This window comes from Panulirus ornatus, chromosome 37, assembly GCF_036320965.1.
Source record: "Panulirus ornatus isolate Po-2019 chromosome 37, ASM3632096v1, whole genome shotgun sequence".
In the NCBI taxonomy this organism is placed as follows: domain Eukaryota; kingdom Metazoa; phylum Arthropoda; class Malacostraca; order Decapoda; family Palinuridae; genus Panulirus; species Panulirus ornatus.
This window is the reverse complement of record NC_092260.1, coordinates 12,112,606-12,133,288: the sequence shown is the minus strand read 5'-3', so window position 1 is coordinate 12,133,288 and position 20,683 is coordinate 12,112,606. Positions and strand designations below refer to the sequence as shown.

The 20,683-nt window shown below is 40.7% G+C and overlaps 1 protein-coding gene across 1 annotated transcript in view; it reads right to left on the bottom strand.

The window, feature by feature from the left end:
- The window catches only part of LOC139760499 (phosphofurin acidic cluster sorting protein 2-like), a 111,001-nt gene that overhangs the window by 7,305 nt on the left and 83,013 nt on the right, over positions 1 to 20,683 (bottom strand). The window contains exons 6-7 of the mRNA XM_071683785.1: positions 12,628 to 12,896; positions 4,765 to 4,875 (exon numbers count right to left, since the gene is read on the bottom strand). Of these exons, the coding sequence (XP_071539886.1) occupies positions 4,765 to 4,875; positions 12,628 to 12,896 (380 nt within the window). The remainder of the gene's footprint in view (positions 1 to 4,764; positions 4,876 to 12,627; positions 12,897 to 20,683) is intronic.

Here is a 20,683-nt window from a genome sequence, read left to right as displayed (position 1 = left end):
TAAAGGGGAAGAGTGGTTTGGAAATGTCTGGGGAGTGAAGTCAGGGGTTAGTGAGAGGACAAGAGCAAGGGAAGGAGTAGCAATACTCCTGAAACAGGAGTTGTGGGAGTATGTGATAGAATGTAAGAAAGTAAATTCTCGATTAATATGGGTAAAATTGAAAGTTGATGGAGAGAGGTGGGTGATTATTGGTGCATATGCACCTGGGCATGAGAAGAAAGATCATGAGAGGCAAGTGTTTTGGGAGCAGCTGAATGAGTGTGTTAGCGGTTTTGATGCACGAGACCGGGTTATAGTGATGGGTGATTTGAATGCAAAGGTGAGTAATGTGGCAGTTGAGGGAATAATTGGTATGCATGGGGTGTTCAGTGTTGTAAATGGAAATGGTGAAGAGCTTGTAGATTTATGTGCTGAAAAAGGACTGATGATTGGGAATACCTGGTTTAAAAAGCGAGATATACATAAGTATACTTATGTAAGTAGGAGAGATGGCCAGAGAGCGTTATTGGATTACGTGTTAATTGACAGGCGTGCGAAAGAGAGACTTTTGGATGTTAATGTGCTGAGAGGTGCAACTGGAGGGATGTCTGATCATTATCTTGTGGAGGCTAAGGTGAAGATTAGTATGGGTTTTCAGAAAAATATATATATATTTATTTATTATTATTTATTTTGCTTTGTCGCTGTCTCCCGCGTTAGCGAGGTAGTGCAAGGAAACGGACAAAAGAATGGCCCAGCCCACCCACACACACATGCATATACATACACATCCACACATGCAAATATACATACTTATACATCTCAGGGTATACATATATATATACACACACAAACATATACATATATACACATGCACATAATTCATACTGTCTGCCTTTTTTCTTTCCCATCGCCACCCCCTCCTCCCAAATGTGTGCGAGGTAGCGCTAGGAAAAGACAACAAGGGCCACTTTTGTTCACATTCAGTCTCTAGCTGTCATGTAATAATGCACCAAAACCACAGCTCCCTTTCCACATCCAGGCCCCACAGAACTTTCCATGGTTTACCCCAGATGCTTCACATGCCCTGGTTCAATCCATTGATAGCACGTCGACCCCGGTATACTGCATCATTCCAATTCACTCTATTCCTTGCACACCTTTCACCCTCCTGCATGTTCAGGCCCCGATCATTCAAAATCTTTTTCACTCCACCTTTCCACCTCCAATTTGGTCTCCCACTTCTTGTTCCCTCCACCTCTGACACATAAATCCTCTTGGTCAATCTTTCGTCACTCATTCTCTCCATGTGACCAAACCATTTCAACACACCCTCTTCTGCTCTCTCAACCACACTCTTTTTATCACCACACATCTCTCTTACCCTATTATTACTTACTCGATCAACCACCTCACACCACATATTGTCCTCAAACATCTCATTTCCAGCACATCCACCCTCCTCCGAACAACTCTATCCATAGCCCACACCACGTAACCATACAACATTGCTGGAACCACTATTCCTTCAAACATACCCATTTTTGCTTTCCGAGATAATGTTCTCGACTTCCACAGATTCTTCAACGCTTCAGAACTTTCGCCCCCTCCCCCACCCTATGATTCACTTCCGCTTCCATGGTTCCATCCGCTGCCAAATCCACTCCCAGATATCTAAAACACTTCACTTCCTCCAGTCTTTCTCCATTCAAACTTACCTCCCAATTGACTTGTCCCTCAACCCTACTGTACCTAATAACCTTCCTCTTATTCACATTTACTCTCAGCTTTCTTCTTTCACACACTTTACCAAACTCAGTCACCAGCTTCTGCAGTTTCTCACATGAATCAGCCACCAGTGCTGTATCATCAGCGAACAACAACTGACTCACTTCCCAAGCTCTCTCATCCCCAACAGACTGCATACTTGCCCCTCTTTCCAAAACTCTTGCATGCATCTCCTTGACAACCCCATCCATAAACAAATTAAACAACCATAGAGACATCACACACCCCTGCCGCAAACCTACATTCACTGAGAACCAATCACTTTCCTCTCTTCCTACACGTACACATGCCTTACATCCTCGATAAAAACTTTTCACTGCTTCTAACAACTTGCCTCCCGCACCATATATTCTTAATACCTTCCACAGAGCATCTCTATCAACTCTATCATATGCCTTCTCCAGATCCATAAATGCTACATACAAATCCATTTGCTTTTCTAAGTATTTCTCACATACATTCCTCAAAGCAAACACCTGATCCACACATCCTCTACCACTTCTGAAACCACAATGCTCTTCCCCAATCTGATGCTCTGTACATGCCTTCACCCTCTCAATCAATACCCTCCCATACAATTTACCAAGAATACTCAACAAACTTATACCTCTGTAATTTGAGCACTCACCTTTGTCCCCTTTGCCTTTGTATAATGGCACTATGCAAGCATTCCGCCAATCCTCAGGCACCTCACCATGAATCATACATACGTTAAATAACCTTACCAACCAGTCAACAACACAGTCACCCCCTTTTTTTTATAAATTCCACTGCAATACCATCCAAACCTGCTGCCTTGCTGGCTTTCATCTTCCACAAAGCTTTTACTACCTCTTCTCTGTTTACCAAATCATTTTCCCTAACCCTCTCACTTTGCACACCACCTCAACCAAAACACCCTATATCTGCCACTCTATCATCAAACACATTCAATAAAACTTCAAAATACTCACTTCACCTCTTTCTCACATCACCACTACTTGTTATCACCTCCCCATTAGCCCATTTCACTGAAGTTCCCATTTGTTCCCTTGTCTTAGGCACTTTATTTACCTCCTTCCAAAACATCTTTTAATTCTCCCTAAAATTTAATGATACTCTCTCACCCCAACTCTCATTTGCCCTCTTTTTCACCTCTTGCACCTTTCTCTTGACCTCCTGCCTCTTTCTTTTATATATATCCCATTCATTTGCATTATTTTCCTGCAAAAATCGTCCAAATGCCTCTCTCTTCTCTTTCACTAATAATCTTACTTCTTCATCCCACCACTCACTACCCTTTCTAATCTGCCCACCTCCCACGCTTCTCATGCCACAAGCATCTTTTGCGCAAGCCATCACTACTTCCCTAAATGCATCCCATTCCTCCCCCACTCCCCTTACCTCCTTTGTTCTCACCTTTTTCCATTCTGTATTCAGTCTCTCCTGGTACTTCCTCACACAAGTCTCCTTCCCAAGCTCACTTACTCTCACCACTCTCTTCACCCTAACATTCTCTCTTCTTTTCTGAAAACCTCTACAAATCTTCACCTTCGCCTCCACAAGATAATGATCAGACATCCCTCCAGTTGCACCTCTCAGCACGTTAACATCCAAAAGTCTCTTTTTGCGTGCCTATCAATTAACACGTAATCCAATAACGCTCTCTAGCCATCTCTCCTACTTACATACGTATACTTATGTATATCTCTCTTTTTAAACCAGGTATTCCCAATCACCAGTCCTTTTTCAGCACAAAACTCTACAAGCTCTTCACCATTTCCATTTACAACACTGAACACCCCATGTATACCAATTATTCCCTCAACTGCTACATTACTCACCTTTGCATTCAAATCACCCATCACTATAACCCGGTCTCGTGCACCAAAACCGTTAACACACTCATTCAGATGCTCCCAAAACACTTGCCTCTCATGATCTTTCTTCTCATGCCCATGTGCATATGCACCAATAATCACCCATCTCTCTCCATGAACTTTCAGTTTTACCCATATCAATCCAGAGTTTACTTTCTTACACTCTATCACATACTCCCACCACTCCTGTTTCATGAGTAGTGCTACTCCTTCCCTTGCTCTTGTCCTCTCACTAACCCCTGACTTTACTCCCAAGACACTCCCAAACCACTCTTCCCCTTTACCCTTGAGCTTCATTTCACTCAGAGCCAAAACATCCAGGTTCCTTTCCTCAAACATACTACCTATCTCTCCTTTTTTCTCATCTTGGTTACATCCACACACATTTAGACACCCCAATCTGAGCCTTTGAGGAGGATGAGCACTCCCCGCATGACTCCTCCTTCTGTTTCCCCTTTTAGAAAGTTAAAATACACATAATATATATCAACATATACATACATAGACATATACATATATACACACATGTAAATATTCATAATTGCATGCCTTCATGCATTCCTGTTGCTACCCCACGACACAGGAAACAACATCCCCCCACCCTAGCCTCCAAAGCCAAGTACCCATTTTATCCACTGACCCCTAAGAGTGGAGGAACAGCTGGGTTGCCTGCAAGAACCAGGATTAAAACTTTTCAGCTTGACCCTGAGAAGCCCATGAGCATATCATGGTAAGGAACACTAACTGCTAAACGTAAGTATTTATCATGTGTTGCCATGGGGCCTTTTAAGTTCCATGTCTCAATTTCTAAATGGTTCTCCCTATAAGGTGCAAGAATAGCCAGGCAGGAAAAGATGAAGATGACCAAAAGCTTCAGTTTGCAGCACATCTATAAGTTCTCTGAAGAGATGGTTAGTATAAGGGGGTTAACTAAGAGGTTTCTACATGGGCAGCCCCCATTTACAAATCAAAGACAGAAAGCTATTCATTCCACCACAGTACAAACTGCCTTACTTCCCTTACCTTAACATGACAACATTTCATCTTCAAAGTAATAATGTGTACTATTCAAACAATGATTTCAAACTACAGGCACATTCTCTCAATCAGAAAATTTTTCCCTACTCTTAAGAAATACCTTTAAAAGGTTGATTCTTGGCACTCCCCAGTAACCTGCTTACACCATCCACAACTTCACGTCGACTTTCTGTTTCCCGTTCCTTTTCCTTCTTTTTGCCAAGGCGCATAACTGAAAATATAAGTAATATAAGAGAAGGTAATTTTTTTAAGTACATGATGGCTATTTTCACATTAAGCACTATTTATCTTAAAGTTCCAGCAGCTTATTTACAAAAGGGGAAATATAATAATGTTATGCTTTTATTACAACAGATTCTTCCTTACTGTAAAGCAAGGAGGGTCATGCAGAATTTTTCACATTTTGGCTGTCAATCATCTTTGCAACATCAATGTTATGAACTAATTGAGTTTTGGTGATAAATTCTAAAAGGTTTAGTGGCAAAATAAGTGATTAAGTTGTCATATGTTTTCACTATGAAACAGTAATATGTAAAAGGAAATGCCTACCTCAGAATTACTCACAAAGGGAAAGTATACACAGGAGGATAAACAATGTTACAGAATTAGGAAAGAGCAGGACAATTCTGACAGAATAGTGAATAATAAAGAAATGAGATAAAATATAATGATGAGTTTCAGAATATGAGCTAGATTATCAAGTGACCTACAATGTAAGATGAAAGGATTAACACTGAAAGCAAGAACACCAATCCCAAGGTATTCTTCAATTGAGTGTGATTCTTGTTATTCTCCTGATATCACAGAAAGTGAAACTAACAAAGGATATGGTCCCAATACCGAGCTTCATGGGATGCCAGATGTAAATTCTTCATGCTAATTTAACAGCATTTCCTTCATCTGTATCTCTGATTATTCATTATGAACTGCCACTTTTTCTCTCCACCCCAGGAACAATTTTGGCCTTGATATTAACACTTCCAAAAGAAGGAACAGAGAATTGGGCCAGGTGAGGGTATTCCCTCAAAGGCCCAGTCCTCTGTTCTTAACGCAACCTCGCTAATGCGGGAAATGGCGAATAGTTTGAAAGAAAGAAAGATTAACACTTTCTCTTTGTGGAATTTGATTGTGAAGTTAAAGAGTACCCAAGAGGTGTATAAGAGGGCAGATTAGACTCAGAGAGAATACATAATCATAGCAACTATGCAAAGCTGAACAAATTCTTCAAGAATATATAATGGAAAATTGAGTTCTATAAATGGAATACACACCAGTGTTCTACAAGGTTCTGTGAAATTTAGAATGGACTTGGAGCATAGGTACCACTGGATGCAAATGGAGGAGAAAGGTTGAAAAAGAGAGAAATGTAAATCCGTAAAATTATATGAGAAAGGAAAAGAGCTTAGAGAGGTATTACAGAGGTGATACAGAGAACACAAATGCCAGTTAGCATTTTAAAGGTATAAAGCACAAAGAAACAAGCACTGCCAGATAAGGAAAAATGAGAAACTCTGAAAGGAATTCTATAGACAAGAAAACAATCTGATTCTTTTCTATGTGTTCATCAGCAGCAAACTGTTGGCTGAAGTGCATTTAATCAAGTTAATGGATTCAAAGGGAAGGACAGCTGAGAATGGTTAGGGAATATGTAAGGAGTTGAATGTTAAGCTCAAAAGTGACTTCACAGTGTAGGACACGACTGCCCCAACATCAAGATGGGATAGGAAGAAGTCTTGGAAAGCAATGAAAATGACAGAAAAGACAGAACTTGGTTATTGTAACACCATGACCTATATAAGGTTCATGGTCCTGATGAAATCTCTTCATATGTGCTCAAAATACTGTTCAATGTATTGCTAAAGGAAAGTGTACTGCTATGGAAGTGGTAGAGGGTAAGTGTTGTGCCTCTCTGTTCAGTATATTGCCATAGGAGTGAAAGAGGGTAAGTGTTGTCTCTCTCTCTAAGAAGAGTGTTCAGAAAATTGCATTGAAGTACAGACCAGACACTGGAAAAAAATAATCATAAAGCAAATGCATGACTACTTGCAAAGGAAAAGCTATCTAACTGGAAGAGAAAAAAAAACTGATTTGCAAATCTCGTAGACTTCTATTACAGAAAGTGTTCTGTCTTAGATTGTGTATTTCTGGACTGAAATTTTTTTTTGACACTGTACCACATCAGAGGCTGGTCAAGAAACTGCATCTACAGGCAAGAATAGGAGCTAAACCTATTTACTAAACAAAAGATTAACTCAATGGAAGGGAGAAGAGGACACAGGTCAGAGGAGTATTCTTGAAATGACCTGAGGTCACCAGTGGTGTGTTGCAGGGCTTAGTCTTGTCTACTATACTTCTTGACATGCACTTTATCAATGATGTGCCTCTTACCTGATCATGTCAGTGGATGATGCCAAAGTCATGAGAAATGTAAACAATCATGAGAACAGCATGAATTTACAAGGGAAGACAAATATATTCTAAAGATGGTCTGATATATGGTGGATGAAATTCGATCTGAGTAAACGCAAAATACTGAGGATGGGACACAGTGAAAGTAGGCCTTGGTATGACTATTATCCAGTGGGAAGTAAGGTACAGGCTGTACCTTTAATCTGGCACTCTGTGGTCCGGCAACTCCCATGGTCTGGCATGTTTTGAATCTGCCGCCATTAGTTTGTGAATCTGCCATCATGGCAGAGCTGTTAGCAGCACTAAGGGGCTAAAATCTGTGAACAAGTGTATAATGCTGATGAATCTGTCCTGTATTGGCAATGTATGCCATGAAAAATCCTTGCCCAAGGCACTGAAGAGTTCCCATCTGGAGGTAAGGATTTTAAAGATAGGGTAATAATTCTTGGCTGCAACAATGCTGCAGGAACACATAAAACCAAGCTGATGGTAACTGTTAAGAGTGTTCAACCTAGGGCCTTTAAAGGGGTCAGTTTCTGTTTTCTTGCATTCTCTATGGTCCAGCAACAGCCAGGTCCTAAAGTTGCCAGATTAAAGAGGTAAAACCTGTACGATAATTTGTATGTGAAAAAGACCCAATTAGGAGTCAATAATTTGTTTAACCTGTTTTAAGAGCTCTACATCAAGATAATTGTTAAGGACGCATACTGTCTGCTGGGAAATACTGCAATCACATTTAATTACGTGGCTAAGGATATGTTTGGTTAAGTGTATTTACACTCAAACCTGGATTAACTAAGATGATACCTGAATTAAGAGAGCTGAGCTAAAATGAAATGCTGAGGGCTAGATATCTGCCCACCATGAAGGGAAAAAGAGTTAAGGGTAGCCTGATTATAACTTTCAAGTCTGTAAATTCGTTGGATGAAAATAACAAAGATCAGTTCTTTGTGATATACAAGAAAAAAGTAATTAGAGGTCACAAAAAGAAACTAGGCAAGAGGCCTGTTAGAAAGGATGTAAAAAGATATGTATTTTTTAGTGTAAGGGTGGTGGATAGTTTGTATAAACTAAGAGATAATGAAATTGTAAATGCTGGCAGTATACAAATGTTTAAAAATCAACTTCAAGGATAAAGATAGTTGGAGAGGTGGGGCCAACTGATGGAAGAACTCTCTCCCTGGGCTGTGCAAATAGATAATTACAATTATTGGCCAATCAGACCAATGATATTTCCACTGGATCTTATCTCTAGCTACAGTCTATATTACTGTTTACATTCAAAAGTGAATTATGTGCCTTCTGTAGCAAACAAATTTGCTGCAAGCCTTGTGAACCATGAATATCCTAACTTTCATACAATATGACTCTAAATTTTTCATTTATTTGTTATACTTTGTCGCTGTCTCCCATGTTAGTGAGGGAGTGCAAGGAAACAGATGAAAGAATGGCCCAACCCACCCACATACACATGTATACACATAAATGCACATATACATACTTATAAATTTCAACATATACATACATATACATAAATAGACCTAAACATATATACACACGTACATATTCGTACTTGCTGCCTTCATCCATTCCCTTCGCCACCCCGCTACACATGAAATGGTACCCCCCCCTCCCCCTGCATGCATGCGAGGTAGCGCTAGGAAAAGACAACAAAGGCCAAATTCGTTCACACTCAGTCTCTTGCTGTCATGTGTAATGCACCGAAACCATGGCTCCCTCTCCACATCCAGACCCCAAAGAAACTTTCCATGGTTTACCCCAGATGCTTCACATGCCCTGGTTCAGTCTATTGACAGCATGTCAACCCGGGTATACCACATCATTCCAATTCACTCTATTCCTTGCACGCCTTTCACCCTCCTGTATGTTCAGGCCCCGATCGCTCAAAATCTTTTTCACTATCGTTCCACCTCCAATTTGGTCTCCCACTTCTCGTTCCCTCCAACTCTGACACACATATTCTCTTTTGTCAACCTTTCCTCACTCATTCCCTCCACGAGACCGAACCACCTCAAAACGCCCTCCCTGGCTCTCTCAACCACACTCCCTTTACTACCGCACACCTCTCCCACCCCCTCAGCACCTACTTGATCAAACCACCTCACACCACATACTGACCTCAAACACCTCACCTCCAACACATCCACCCTCCTCCGCACAACCCTATCCACAGCCCATGCCCCGCAACCATATAACATCATAGGAACTACTATTCCTTCAAACACACCTGCTCCTGCTCTCCGAGATAACGTTCTCGCCCTCCAAACACTCTTCAATGCTCCCAGAACCTTTGCCCCCTTCCCCATCCCTTGACTCACTTCTGCTTCCATGGTTCCATCCACTGCTAAATCCACTCCCAGATATCCAAAACACTTCACTTCCTCAAGTTTTTCTCCATTCAAACCTACCTCCCAAATGACTTGTTCCTCAACCCTCCTGAACCTAACAACCCTGCTCTTATTCACATTCATTCTTAGCATTCTTCTTTCACACACTTTACCAAACTCAGTCACCAGCTTCTGCAGTTTCTCACCCAAATCAACCACCAATGCTGTGTCATTAGTGAACAATGACAGACTCACTTCCCAAGCCCTCTCATCCACAACAGATTGCATAAAGAAATTCTTATGTAAACTTTTTTCATTTGCTTTAACAGCACTTACTATTTTCATGTCTTCATAACTTTAATGCATTCTTGTACTACCTCAGTTGCAACAGGGCTGCATTATCCATCATCTACTTTCCAAAGATGTCTGTGCAAGGAACTTCACCGTATATAACAGTGGTTGGAATAACTAACCAGGAATCCTACTCATGTTCCCAATTATCACTATTTTATCTCTCACATCTGCCATTCTATCATCAAACACATTCAACAATCCTTCAAAATACTCACTCCATCTCTTCACCTCATCATTACCTGTTACCATTTTCCCCATTGCCCCTTTATCAATGTTACCATTTGTTTTCTTGTCTTTTTACACTATTAACCTCCTTCCAAAACATCTTTCACTCTCTGAAGTATATCAATACTCACTCACCTCAACTCTCATTTGCCCTCTTTTCAATTCCCCACACCTTTCTCTTTACTTCCTGCCACTTTCTTTTGGACATCTCCCAATCACTTGCACTTCTTTCCTATAGGTATTGTTCATACAGCTCTCTTTTCTCTTTCACTAGCAATCCCACTCTTCATTACCCTTTTTCACCTGTCAACCTTCCCAATTCCACATGCATCTCACATATGCCTGAAGTACTTTGCTAAATACCTCCCATTCCTAACTCATTCCCCTGGCTTTGTTTATCTCACCTTTTGCCATTTTGCACTCAATTTCACCTGATATTTCTCCACTAAAGTCTCTTTTCCAAGCTAATTTACTTTCACAATGACTCTGTCATCCCACCACTCACTACCCTTTCTCACTTGCCCACCTCCCACTTCCTGCATGCCACACTCTACTCTCATACATGCCAGCACTCCTCTAAATACCTTCCATTCCTTACTCACTTCCCTAGTTTCATTTACTTTTTTTTTTTCTTTTTTTGCTTTGTCGCTGTCTCCCGCGTTTGCGAGGTAGCGCAAGGAAACAGACGAAAGAAATGGCCCAACCCGCCCCCATACACATGTATATACATACGTCCACACACGCAAATATACACACCTACACAGCTTTCCATGGTTTACCCCAGACGCTTCACATGCCTTGATTCAATCCACTGACAGCACGTCAACCCCGGTATACCACATCGCTCCAATTCACTCTATTCCTTGCCCTCCTTTCACCCTCCTGCATGTTCAGGCCCCGACCACACAAAATCTTTTTCACACCATCTTTCCACCTCCAATTTGGTCTCCCTCTTCTCCTCGTTCCCTCCACCTCCGACACATATATCCTCTTGGTCAATCTTTCCTCACTCATTCTCTCCATGTGCCCAAACCATTTCAAAACACCCTCTTCTGCTCTCTCAACCACGCTCTTTTTATTTCCACACATCTCTCTTACCCTTACGTTACTTACTCGATCAAACCACCTCACACCACACATTGTCCTCAAACATCTCATTTCCAGCACATCCATCCTCCTGCGCACAATCTATCCATAGCCCACGCCTCGCAACCATACAACATTGTTGGAACCACTATTCCTTCAAACATACACATTTTTGCTTTCCGAGATAATGTTCTCGACTTCCACACATTCTTCAAGGCTCCCAGAATTTTCGCCCCCTCCCCCACCCTATGATCCACTTCTGCTTCCATGGTTCCATCCGCTGCCAGATCCACTTCCAGATATCTAAAACACTTCACTTCCTCCAGTTTTTCTCCATTCAAACTCACCTCCCAATTGACTTGACCCTCAACCCTACTGTACCTAATAACCTTGCTCTTATTCACATTTACTCTTAACTTTCTTCTTTCACACACTTTACCAAACTCAGTCACCAGCTTCTGCAGTTTCTCACATGAATCGCCACTCATAATCTTCTGGTATTTCTTCGGTATTTCTTCACGTCTCTTGCTAAAGCTCACTTACTTTCACCACACTTTTCTCAACTGTATCATTTCTCTTTTCCGAAAACCCCAACAAATCTTTATCCTTACCTACACCAGGTAATGCTCGAACATCCCATTAGCTGCCCGTCTTGGTACATTCAAATTCAAGAGTCTGTTTTGCATGCCTATCAGTATGTATGTAATCCAATAATGCCCACTTACCATCTCTCCCACTCACTTAAGTATACTAGGTATTCCCAATCACCAGCCCTTTTTCAGCACACAACCCCACAAGTAGTTCATTTCCATTCATGTTACTGAATGCCTAAAGCCCCAAAGTATACCTTATATGTTCAAATGCCACATTACTCATCTTTGCATTTAAATCACTCACCACTAACACCTGGTCTCTTGCATCAAAACTGCTGACACACTCAGCTGCTCCCAAAACATGTGCTTCTCATCGTCTTTCATCTCATGGCCAGGTTCATAAGCACAAATAATCACCTATCTTTTACAATACACATTCATTTTTACCCCATCAGTCTGGATCTCACTTCCTTACACTCTTTTACACATTCCCATCACTCATGCATCAGTAGTAGTGCTACCCCTTGCTTAGCCTCTGCCCTCACAACAACCCCTGACTTTACCCCTGAGACATTCTCAAGCAATTTTTCCCCTCATAGCCAAACCATCCCAGTTCCTTTCTCAAATATACTATGTATCTCTCCTTTCTTTTTATTTGGTTACATCTACACACATTCAAACACTCCAGCCTGTGTATGTGTGTGTGTGTGTCCAGCTCCCCCTCCCCATCCCAATTCTCTTAATCGCCCTCTATGTTACAGGAAATCTGGAGGTAGAATTCTTTCTCCCCTACCTCAGGGATAAAATCTTTCATAAAAATCAACAAAAAACACGTTACTATTTACTATCCTTGATTAAATACATTTAAAAATGTGTGGGACTGCTTACAATAAATGGGTGACACTTGCATAAAAAAACAATATCTTTTTATGACAGGAAAAGACTTACTTCTTTGTTTTTTCTCCTTAGTGGCAAAGGAAAGTGTTAGGTGGTGGCACATAATGGGATCAAATGGTTGTGTCACTCCAAGAGGTGCCAGTCGAGCCACTTGCAGTGTTCGAAAGCTTGTTTTAAGCGTATACTTTCCACCTTCAATTCGAGTTTTATCCTTCTCTTTGTCTTTATCCTTCTCTTCACGGCCTGAGCCACGCACCAACCAATAGTCAACTTGGAGGTCAAGGGGCTCTTGCCCTATGCCTTCAGATATAATCTTGTAGCTGAAGGAAAAACTGCAGCCATTAATGAATGTAAAATAAATAATGACAACTTACTCAAAACATCAATATAAGGAATAATCTGTAATGAAATCCAATCTTAAAGGACTCCCTGAGAATGTTTAATTTTCAAATTTTACACACAACATTTCATAAGCACTTAGAAACCAGTGATTATATCAACATTCAAGTACGAATATTTCAATCTAGATGAAAAATTCACCTATTAGTGAGCTAATAAAATGGAGCATTGGGAACATGGAAATACTATAAGAATAATCACAAAAGCTTTTAGAGATAACATAGCCATAACACAAGTCAACAAGAATGTAGTAGTAAAAGTAGTGGCAGTAGTAGTAAATGTAGTAGTAGTAGTGGCAGCAGTAGTAGTTGCAGTAGTAGTAGTAGTGGCAGCAGCAGTAGTTGCAGTAGTAGTAGTAGTGGCAGGAGTAGTAGTTGCAGTAGTAGTAGTAGTGGCACCAGTATCAGTATTTTTAGTAGTAGTGGCAGCAGTATCAGTATTATTAGTAGTAGTGGTAGCAGTAGTAGTTGCAGTAATAGTATTAGTAGCAACAGCAGTAGTAATAGCTGTACCTCCCTCACCACCCCATCTACAATGTAAACAGCCTTGGTAATATCACACAACCCATCTTCATCTCAAACTACTCACCCCCCCTCTCTACCTACTCACACACATGCCTAACTCACTTGATTAAAACTCCTCACTGCCTCTAAGAGCTTCTCTCCCACACTAAATGTTTGTAACACCTTCCACAAGGCATCTCTTATCAACCTTATCATATATTTTCTCTAGATATATAAATGCCACATACAAATCCTTTACTTTTTCTTTTCTCTTTCTTTTTTTTTTTTTGCAACCAGCATGGCATAGGCAAATAACATGCCCTAATCACAGCCACCTTGGGTGAAAAAGTTAAAGGGAAAGTAGAAATTAATCAGGGCAGTGCAAGGGCTTCCTGACATTTATTTCTTACATATCCTTTAAAGCAAAGAACCTGATCCATCCTCTACCACTACTGAAATCACATTACTCCTGAATCTGATGCTCTATGCATGCTACCACCTTCTTAATCACCACATAGCAGGTACACTTAACAAATTTATATCACTGTAATTTGAATGCTCACCCACCCCCCCTTGCCTTTATACAATGGCACTATACATGCATTCTGCCAATCTTCATGATCCATACATATACTGAAAATCCTAAATTACTAATCAATGACACAGTCACTCACTTTCTGAAGAACTCATTTGCAATAACATCCAATCCAGCTGCCTTGCCATATTTAATCCTGTGTTAGGCTTTACCACCTCTTTTCTTTTTACCAAACCACTTGCCATGACTCTTCCACTCTGTATACCTCCCTAACCCAAACACCCTACATCTGTGCCCCTGTCATCAAAAGCATTCACTAACCCTTCAAAGGCCTTCTCTTCACCTTATCAATGCCTGTTACCACTACCCCATTAGCCCTCTCCAGCAATGTTCCCATTTGTTCTGTTTTTTCTCCCTGAAGTTTTCTGATAAAGGTTGTACCACTTTAATCTAGCAACCTTGGGACCTGAACATTGACAGACCACAGAAAATGCTGGAAAACAGCATTGTTGTAACCAAGAATTGTCACCATATCTTTGGAATCCTTACCCCAGATGGAGATTCCTCAATATCTTGGGCAAGAGTTTTTTGTGGCATACGATGCCAATACAGAGAAGATTCATCAGCATTATACACTTGTTCTGAGGACATAAGAAATTACCAGCTTGGCTGCTGTGTACAAAGATTTTGGGACCTTAGCACTGCAAGCAGTGCTGCCCTGGTGGCAGATACACAAGCTAATGGCCAAAGATTCAATATGTACTGAAACATGGGCGTTATCGGATCTCAGAGTACCGGATTAGAGAAGTAAAATCTGTGCTCTTTCACTTCATCTCTCATGTGTTCTTTTTTCAGCCCCTGCATCTTCCTCTTGACCACTTGCCACTTTCTCTTGTACATCTAATCACTCGCAATCTTCTGTAAGTTACTACTATCTATATCATATTAATGGAATACCCGGAGTATGACTCTCCAGGTATTTCAGTGTTGTGCATTATTATCCTTAAGTTACATTTACTACAATTAACTCAATTTTGTTCAGGCCTTATCAGTATGTACCCAGACAGTGGTAGTCATGAATAGGGGGACCTCACACTCAACACAAATCCACTCTGTGTGTAATTACCAATCTGTACTGTAAGAGGAGGGAGTTTAACACTCATAGGGCCCCTTTCTCTTGAACAGTCTCTACTATTATACAATCTCTTACATTTCTGTATGTTGTCTGAATTAACCAATTCCACAGTCATTCTGTTCCATTCATCCACCACTCTTATACTATAAAAGCACTTTTTTACATCCTTTTAAAGAAGTTTCTTACTTAATTTCATGTTATATCTGAGGGATGTGCTATCTCTTAAAGAACTGTTCACTGTCCACATCAACAATTTTCTGCATGTTTATAAATACAAAGTCCTGCTAGGTGCCACATTTTGCGATCAAGTGTGGAGGATCTCCGAGACAGCGGCATGATATGTATTCCTTACACTTAAAATGGTCTGACCTGTCACAGACCACTGGTGTAGCATCCACACTCAGCAGACATCATTGTAGCATACCTTTCATGCATTTGGTACACTAAGTCATAGCGAAAGACCTTGAATGGTATCCTTTCGTCTGTTTTGACTATTGAGAAGTCATGACAGCTGAGGAGTGCCACATCTACAATGTGGAAAAATAATTTTTTGTTCCACCTGATCGACTCAGACACACACTCAGTAAAACTAATCTCCACATAGCTTTTAACAACAAGCTGTATGTCATTTATGTAGTCCATGATTGCATCTGGTTTTATGATGATCTGGGTTCTTGGGTCCATCCTGTCAGAATCTTGCATTATGCCCTTCTGTTTTATAGATAGTACTCACACAATCCTTTTGTCACTTAACTTTATGGCCAAGATGGTGTCAGTCTATTGGAGTTCACACTCTGTTTACCGATGTTGGTGCTCAATTATGGTATCCCTTTCCTCCTCTGTTTCAATTATCAATTCATCTTTTCTGTCTATCATACAGATAGTGTGACAGAGAAGGGTTTGTATGCCAACTGTCAGTATATATAGGATGCTATTCTTTCCAAGGTACTTGTCCATCAATGTACTGACCATCACACCTGAGACACCTTAGGGGTCATTGCTAAGACTGTTTGAAGTCTTCCTTGCATACACTATAATGTCTAACACTATCCCACTCTAGCAGTCACAAAAAAAATTATGCCAAACCTGTGCCTTTTGCTCAGAATAACTGCTTGAATGCAAGCAAGCCCTTGAATAACATAAGAATAGTTTGTAAAAGCTGCCTTCAGTAGGCTAAACACAGGCTTTATTTTGCACAGCGTATCAGTCTTATCCTGGGAAACACTGTCAATGAAGAGGAAAAACTGTAAAAGCAAGAAATAGCACATTGTATAGTGGAGAAACTATAAAAACAAGAAATAGCAGCCATAGGACGTATTATGTGAAAATACTGGAAGAAAGATGAGGCTGTCCAGTAATATGTGATAGCATGCTTTCTTACCAAGAGAATCAGCAGAGTTAATGCAAGGAACACATACATCTCACCCATGTGTGAGGCCATCCAGCACTGCTTGAAGGAGAAAGGTGTCAAGCATAACTCTGCCAATATACTCAAAGTAAGCATTGGCCTGGGTCACAAGATTCATCACTGCAGCATCATATAATCAAAGAACAGTTGAAAATGTTCGATTCTTCTGTTAACTGAACTGATACACACAAACCAATATGAGATGTAGCAATAACATACACCTTGGGTCTATAATAACATCCATCTGACTTTACAAATGCTCTAGAAGCTTGAGTTGATGGTCTGCCAACATTGTCCCTATCACTTACATTACTCATATGAAAATTTATAATTTCGTTTTCATCAAGTTCTGTTGAAAACTCTCTCTGTTATAAACTCATCAAGCTCATCCATAACTGCTAAAACCAAACAGTGACATGGACCTCCTTGAAAGTGTGTGTGGGATGCATGGCTAGTGTTATGGGAAGTAGCCAATGTCCCTTGGAAACCAAATATATAAGCAGGAAACAATACACCATGATCAAGGTGAAGAGTACCACCCTATGCTGTACCATGATTATGGTGGAGAGCATTGAAAAGGCCAGAGTCCATCAATTCTTAGCATGTACTGCAGTACTGTATACCATCGTTTCCACTGTCCTAACTAGTAGTAACACAGTTTCATGCCTTTTTCGGATGCTTCTTTCAAGTTCTACCTTGATCCATAGGTATCACCAACTTGACATCTTATGACACAGTCTGCATTCCCAGCAATCTCACCCACTCAGCATCTAATGCCAGAGAAACCCTCACCTAATCCACACCACTGGATTTGTAATAAAATACATCGTTAGTACTCAGATGGCATTTCTAAGCATATGCACAATGCAAATCTAATCACTGAGACTGGTGGGCAAGTTCAGATCTCCACAGCTACCAACTGCATGACTAATTCCTCAGCTCATGAGACGTACCACTGAGGTGCAACTCTCTTTGATCCCATGGATTAGAAAATGACAAATTGTTAGAAAAAACTCTTACTGCATGCATGGCCATCACCTGAGCATGAAAGGTCTGCTTTGAGAGGGCAGGCAGCAAGTGGAATGGGTTGCGAGAGCCAAGTTCTGCGTTACTGGCTTACAAAAGGGTTAACAGTGATATTTTCCATAATTCTGCCCTTATAATAGCATCCAAAAAGCATACAAATAATAGTGATGATTCCAATAGAGGAAACATACTGCACTTACAACTACACAAAATGTGGATATCTTACACTGATCAGTCTTAAGTCAATATTGCCTAGGGTTTGTTCATGACAGGTGGAGTACAGTAATCACGAACGTGTGTTTCTAGAAGCATGGGCACACAGACTGTGGTCCATTTACTGTATATGGATTGCAAAGCAAGCAAAAAACCAATAAATCTGATTGACTGCTGCACTGTTCATTGAATAATGTAAAAAAAGAATTATAACTGCATTTTATTTTGCTTGTTGATAATGCTTTTGATTATTGCTAATAACCTAGACCTGTAAAATAGATGAAAAAAGTGTATCTGAGCAAGTGAACACTCTTTAAGTACAGTAAACAAACCTGAGAGACATTCTTTAGTTTTGGCCTTATGTAACATGTAATTAGCCTGGAAATATTTCCCTATCCATATACTCGAATGCTATACTACTCTCCTGAACAAAGAGGGAGAAAGATTAGGGATGATGTCTACTGTAAAGTCAATCTCAGATACAGATTTCTAGCATATTTCCAGCTAGATAATATTCATACTGAGGCTTTCTTTCACTGTGTCCCATTCCCATTGCTTTGCATTTTATTCTGGTTGAATTTCATCAACCATATATATATTCCTTTTATGTCTGATGAAACAGTACAGGCACCTGAGGCCCTAATCAGGGCCATCTCATTAACCACTCTCAGGGAGAGTGGTTTGGTGAAGAGAAAAGAGGTGGTGAAAGCCTTTCAGAGGATGAAATCCAGAGGGTGGCAGAGTTGGATGGTATTGCAGTGGAATTTATTAAGTAAAGGGGGTTACTGTGTTGTTGACTGGGTGGTAAGGATATTCAATGTATGTATGGATCATGGTGAAGTGCCTAAGGATTGGCAGAATGCATGCATAGTGCCACTGTACAAAGGCAAAGAGGATAAAGGTGAGTGTTCAAACTACAGAGGCACAAGTTTGTTGAGTATTCCTGGGAAATTGTGTGGAAGGGTACTGAGTGAGAGGGTGAAGGCATGTACAAAGCATCAGACTGGGGAAGAGCAATGTGGGTTTCAGAAGTGGTAGAGGATGTGTGGATCAGGTGTTTGACTTGAAGAATGTGTGTGAGAAATACTCAGAAAAACAGATGGATATGTATGTAGCACATGATAGGGTGGTAGGTCTAAGAGTATATGGCGTGGGAGGTAAGTTGTTAGAAGAAGTGAAAAGTTTTTACCAAGAATGTAGTGCATGTGTACAAGTAAGAAGAGATGAGAGTGACTGGTTCCAGTAAAGGTCTCCCAATGGCAGGGGTGGGTGATGTCCCCATGGTTCTTAAATTTGTTTATGGATGGGGTGCTTGGGAAGGTAAATGCAAGAGTTTTGGAGAGACGGGCGAGTATGCAGTCTGTTGGGGATGAGAGGGTCTGGGAAGTGTGATGGTTGTTGCTTGCTGATGATAGAGCTCTGGTGGCTGATTCGAGTGAGAAACTGCAGAAGTTGGTGACTGAGTTTGGAAAAGTGTGTGAAAGAAGAAAGCTGAGAGTAAATGTGAATAGGAGCAAGGTCATTAGGTTCAGTAGGGTTGAGGGACAAGTTAACTGGGACAAGTTTGAATGGAGAAAAATTGGAGGAGGTGAAGTATTTTAGATATCGGGGAAAGGACTTAGCAGTGAATGGAACCAAGGAAGTGGAAGTGAGTCATAGGGTGGGGGAGTGGGGGAAGATTCTGGAAGTGATGAAGAATGTGTGGAAGGAGAGAACATTATTTTGGAGAGCAAAAATGGGTATGTTTGAAGGAATAGTAATTCCTACAATGTTACATGGTTGCAAGGCATAGGCTATAGATAGGGTGTATGGAGAGAGTGGATATATTGGAAATGAAATGTGTGAGGACACTATGTGGTGCAAGGTGGTTTGATCGATTAAGTAATGAAAGGGTAAGAGAGATGTGAAGAAATAAAAAGAGTGTGGTTGAGAGAGCAGAGAAGGGTGTGTTGAAATGGTTTGGACATATGGAGAGAATGAGTGAGGAAAGGTAGACAAAGAGGAGTGGATGGAACAAGGAGAAGCAGGAGACCAAATTGGAGATGAAAGGATGGAGTGAAAAGATTTTGAGCGATTGGGACCTGAACATACAGGAGGGTGAGAGGCATGCAAAGAATAGAGTGAATTATAGAGTGAATTGGAACAATGTGGTATACCAAGGTAAATATGTTGTCAATGGATTGAACCAGAGCATGTGAAGCATCCAGGGTAAACCATGGAAAGGTCTGTGGGGCCTGGATGTGGATAGGGAGTAGTGGTTTTGGTGCATTACACATGACAGCTAGAGACTTTTCCTGGCACTACCTTGCTGACATAGACGGTGGCAATGCTGTTTCCTGTGGGGTGGGGTGGCGCCAGGAATGGATGAAGGCAAGCAATTACGAATATATACATGGGTATATATGTATATGGTTGTGTATGTGTCTGTATATGTATGAATATTTGTATATGTTGATTTCATTTATTTTCATTATACATAATCGCTGTTTCCCACATCAGTGTGGAATTGAACGTTTCCCCTTTTAGAAATTTAAATACAAGGGGGGGTTCCAGCCCCGTTCCCACCCCCTTTAATTGCCTTGTATGACATACAGGGAATATGTGGGAAATATTTTTTCTACACTATCAGCCACTAACCTACTCCTTCTCCCTTATTTTCCACACATATCACTCATTAACCCCCGACTTGAAACAACTCTCCCATGTAAGGCATTACTGTAGTTGATAAACAGTCTGAAATGCTGCAATTAATTCTTTTTTATACTTTAATACTTGTCTGCCATTTTCCACATTAGCAAGGTAGCGACTGAAACAGACGAAGAAAAGCTACATTTGCTTACACTGTAATAATTATATATTGTAATACTGGTAAGCTAATACTATCCCTG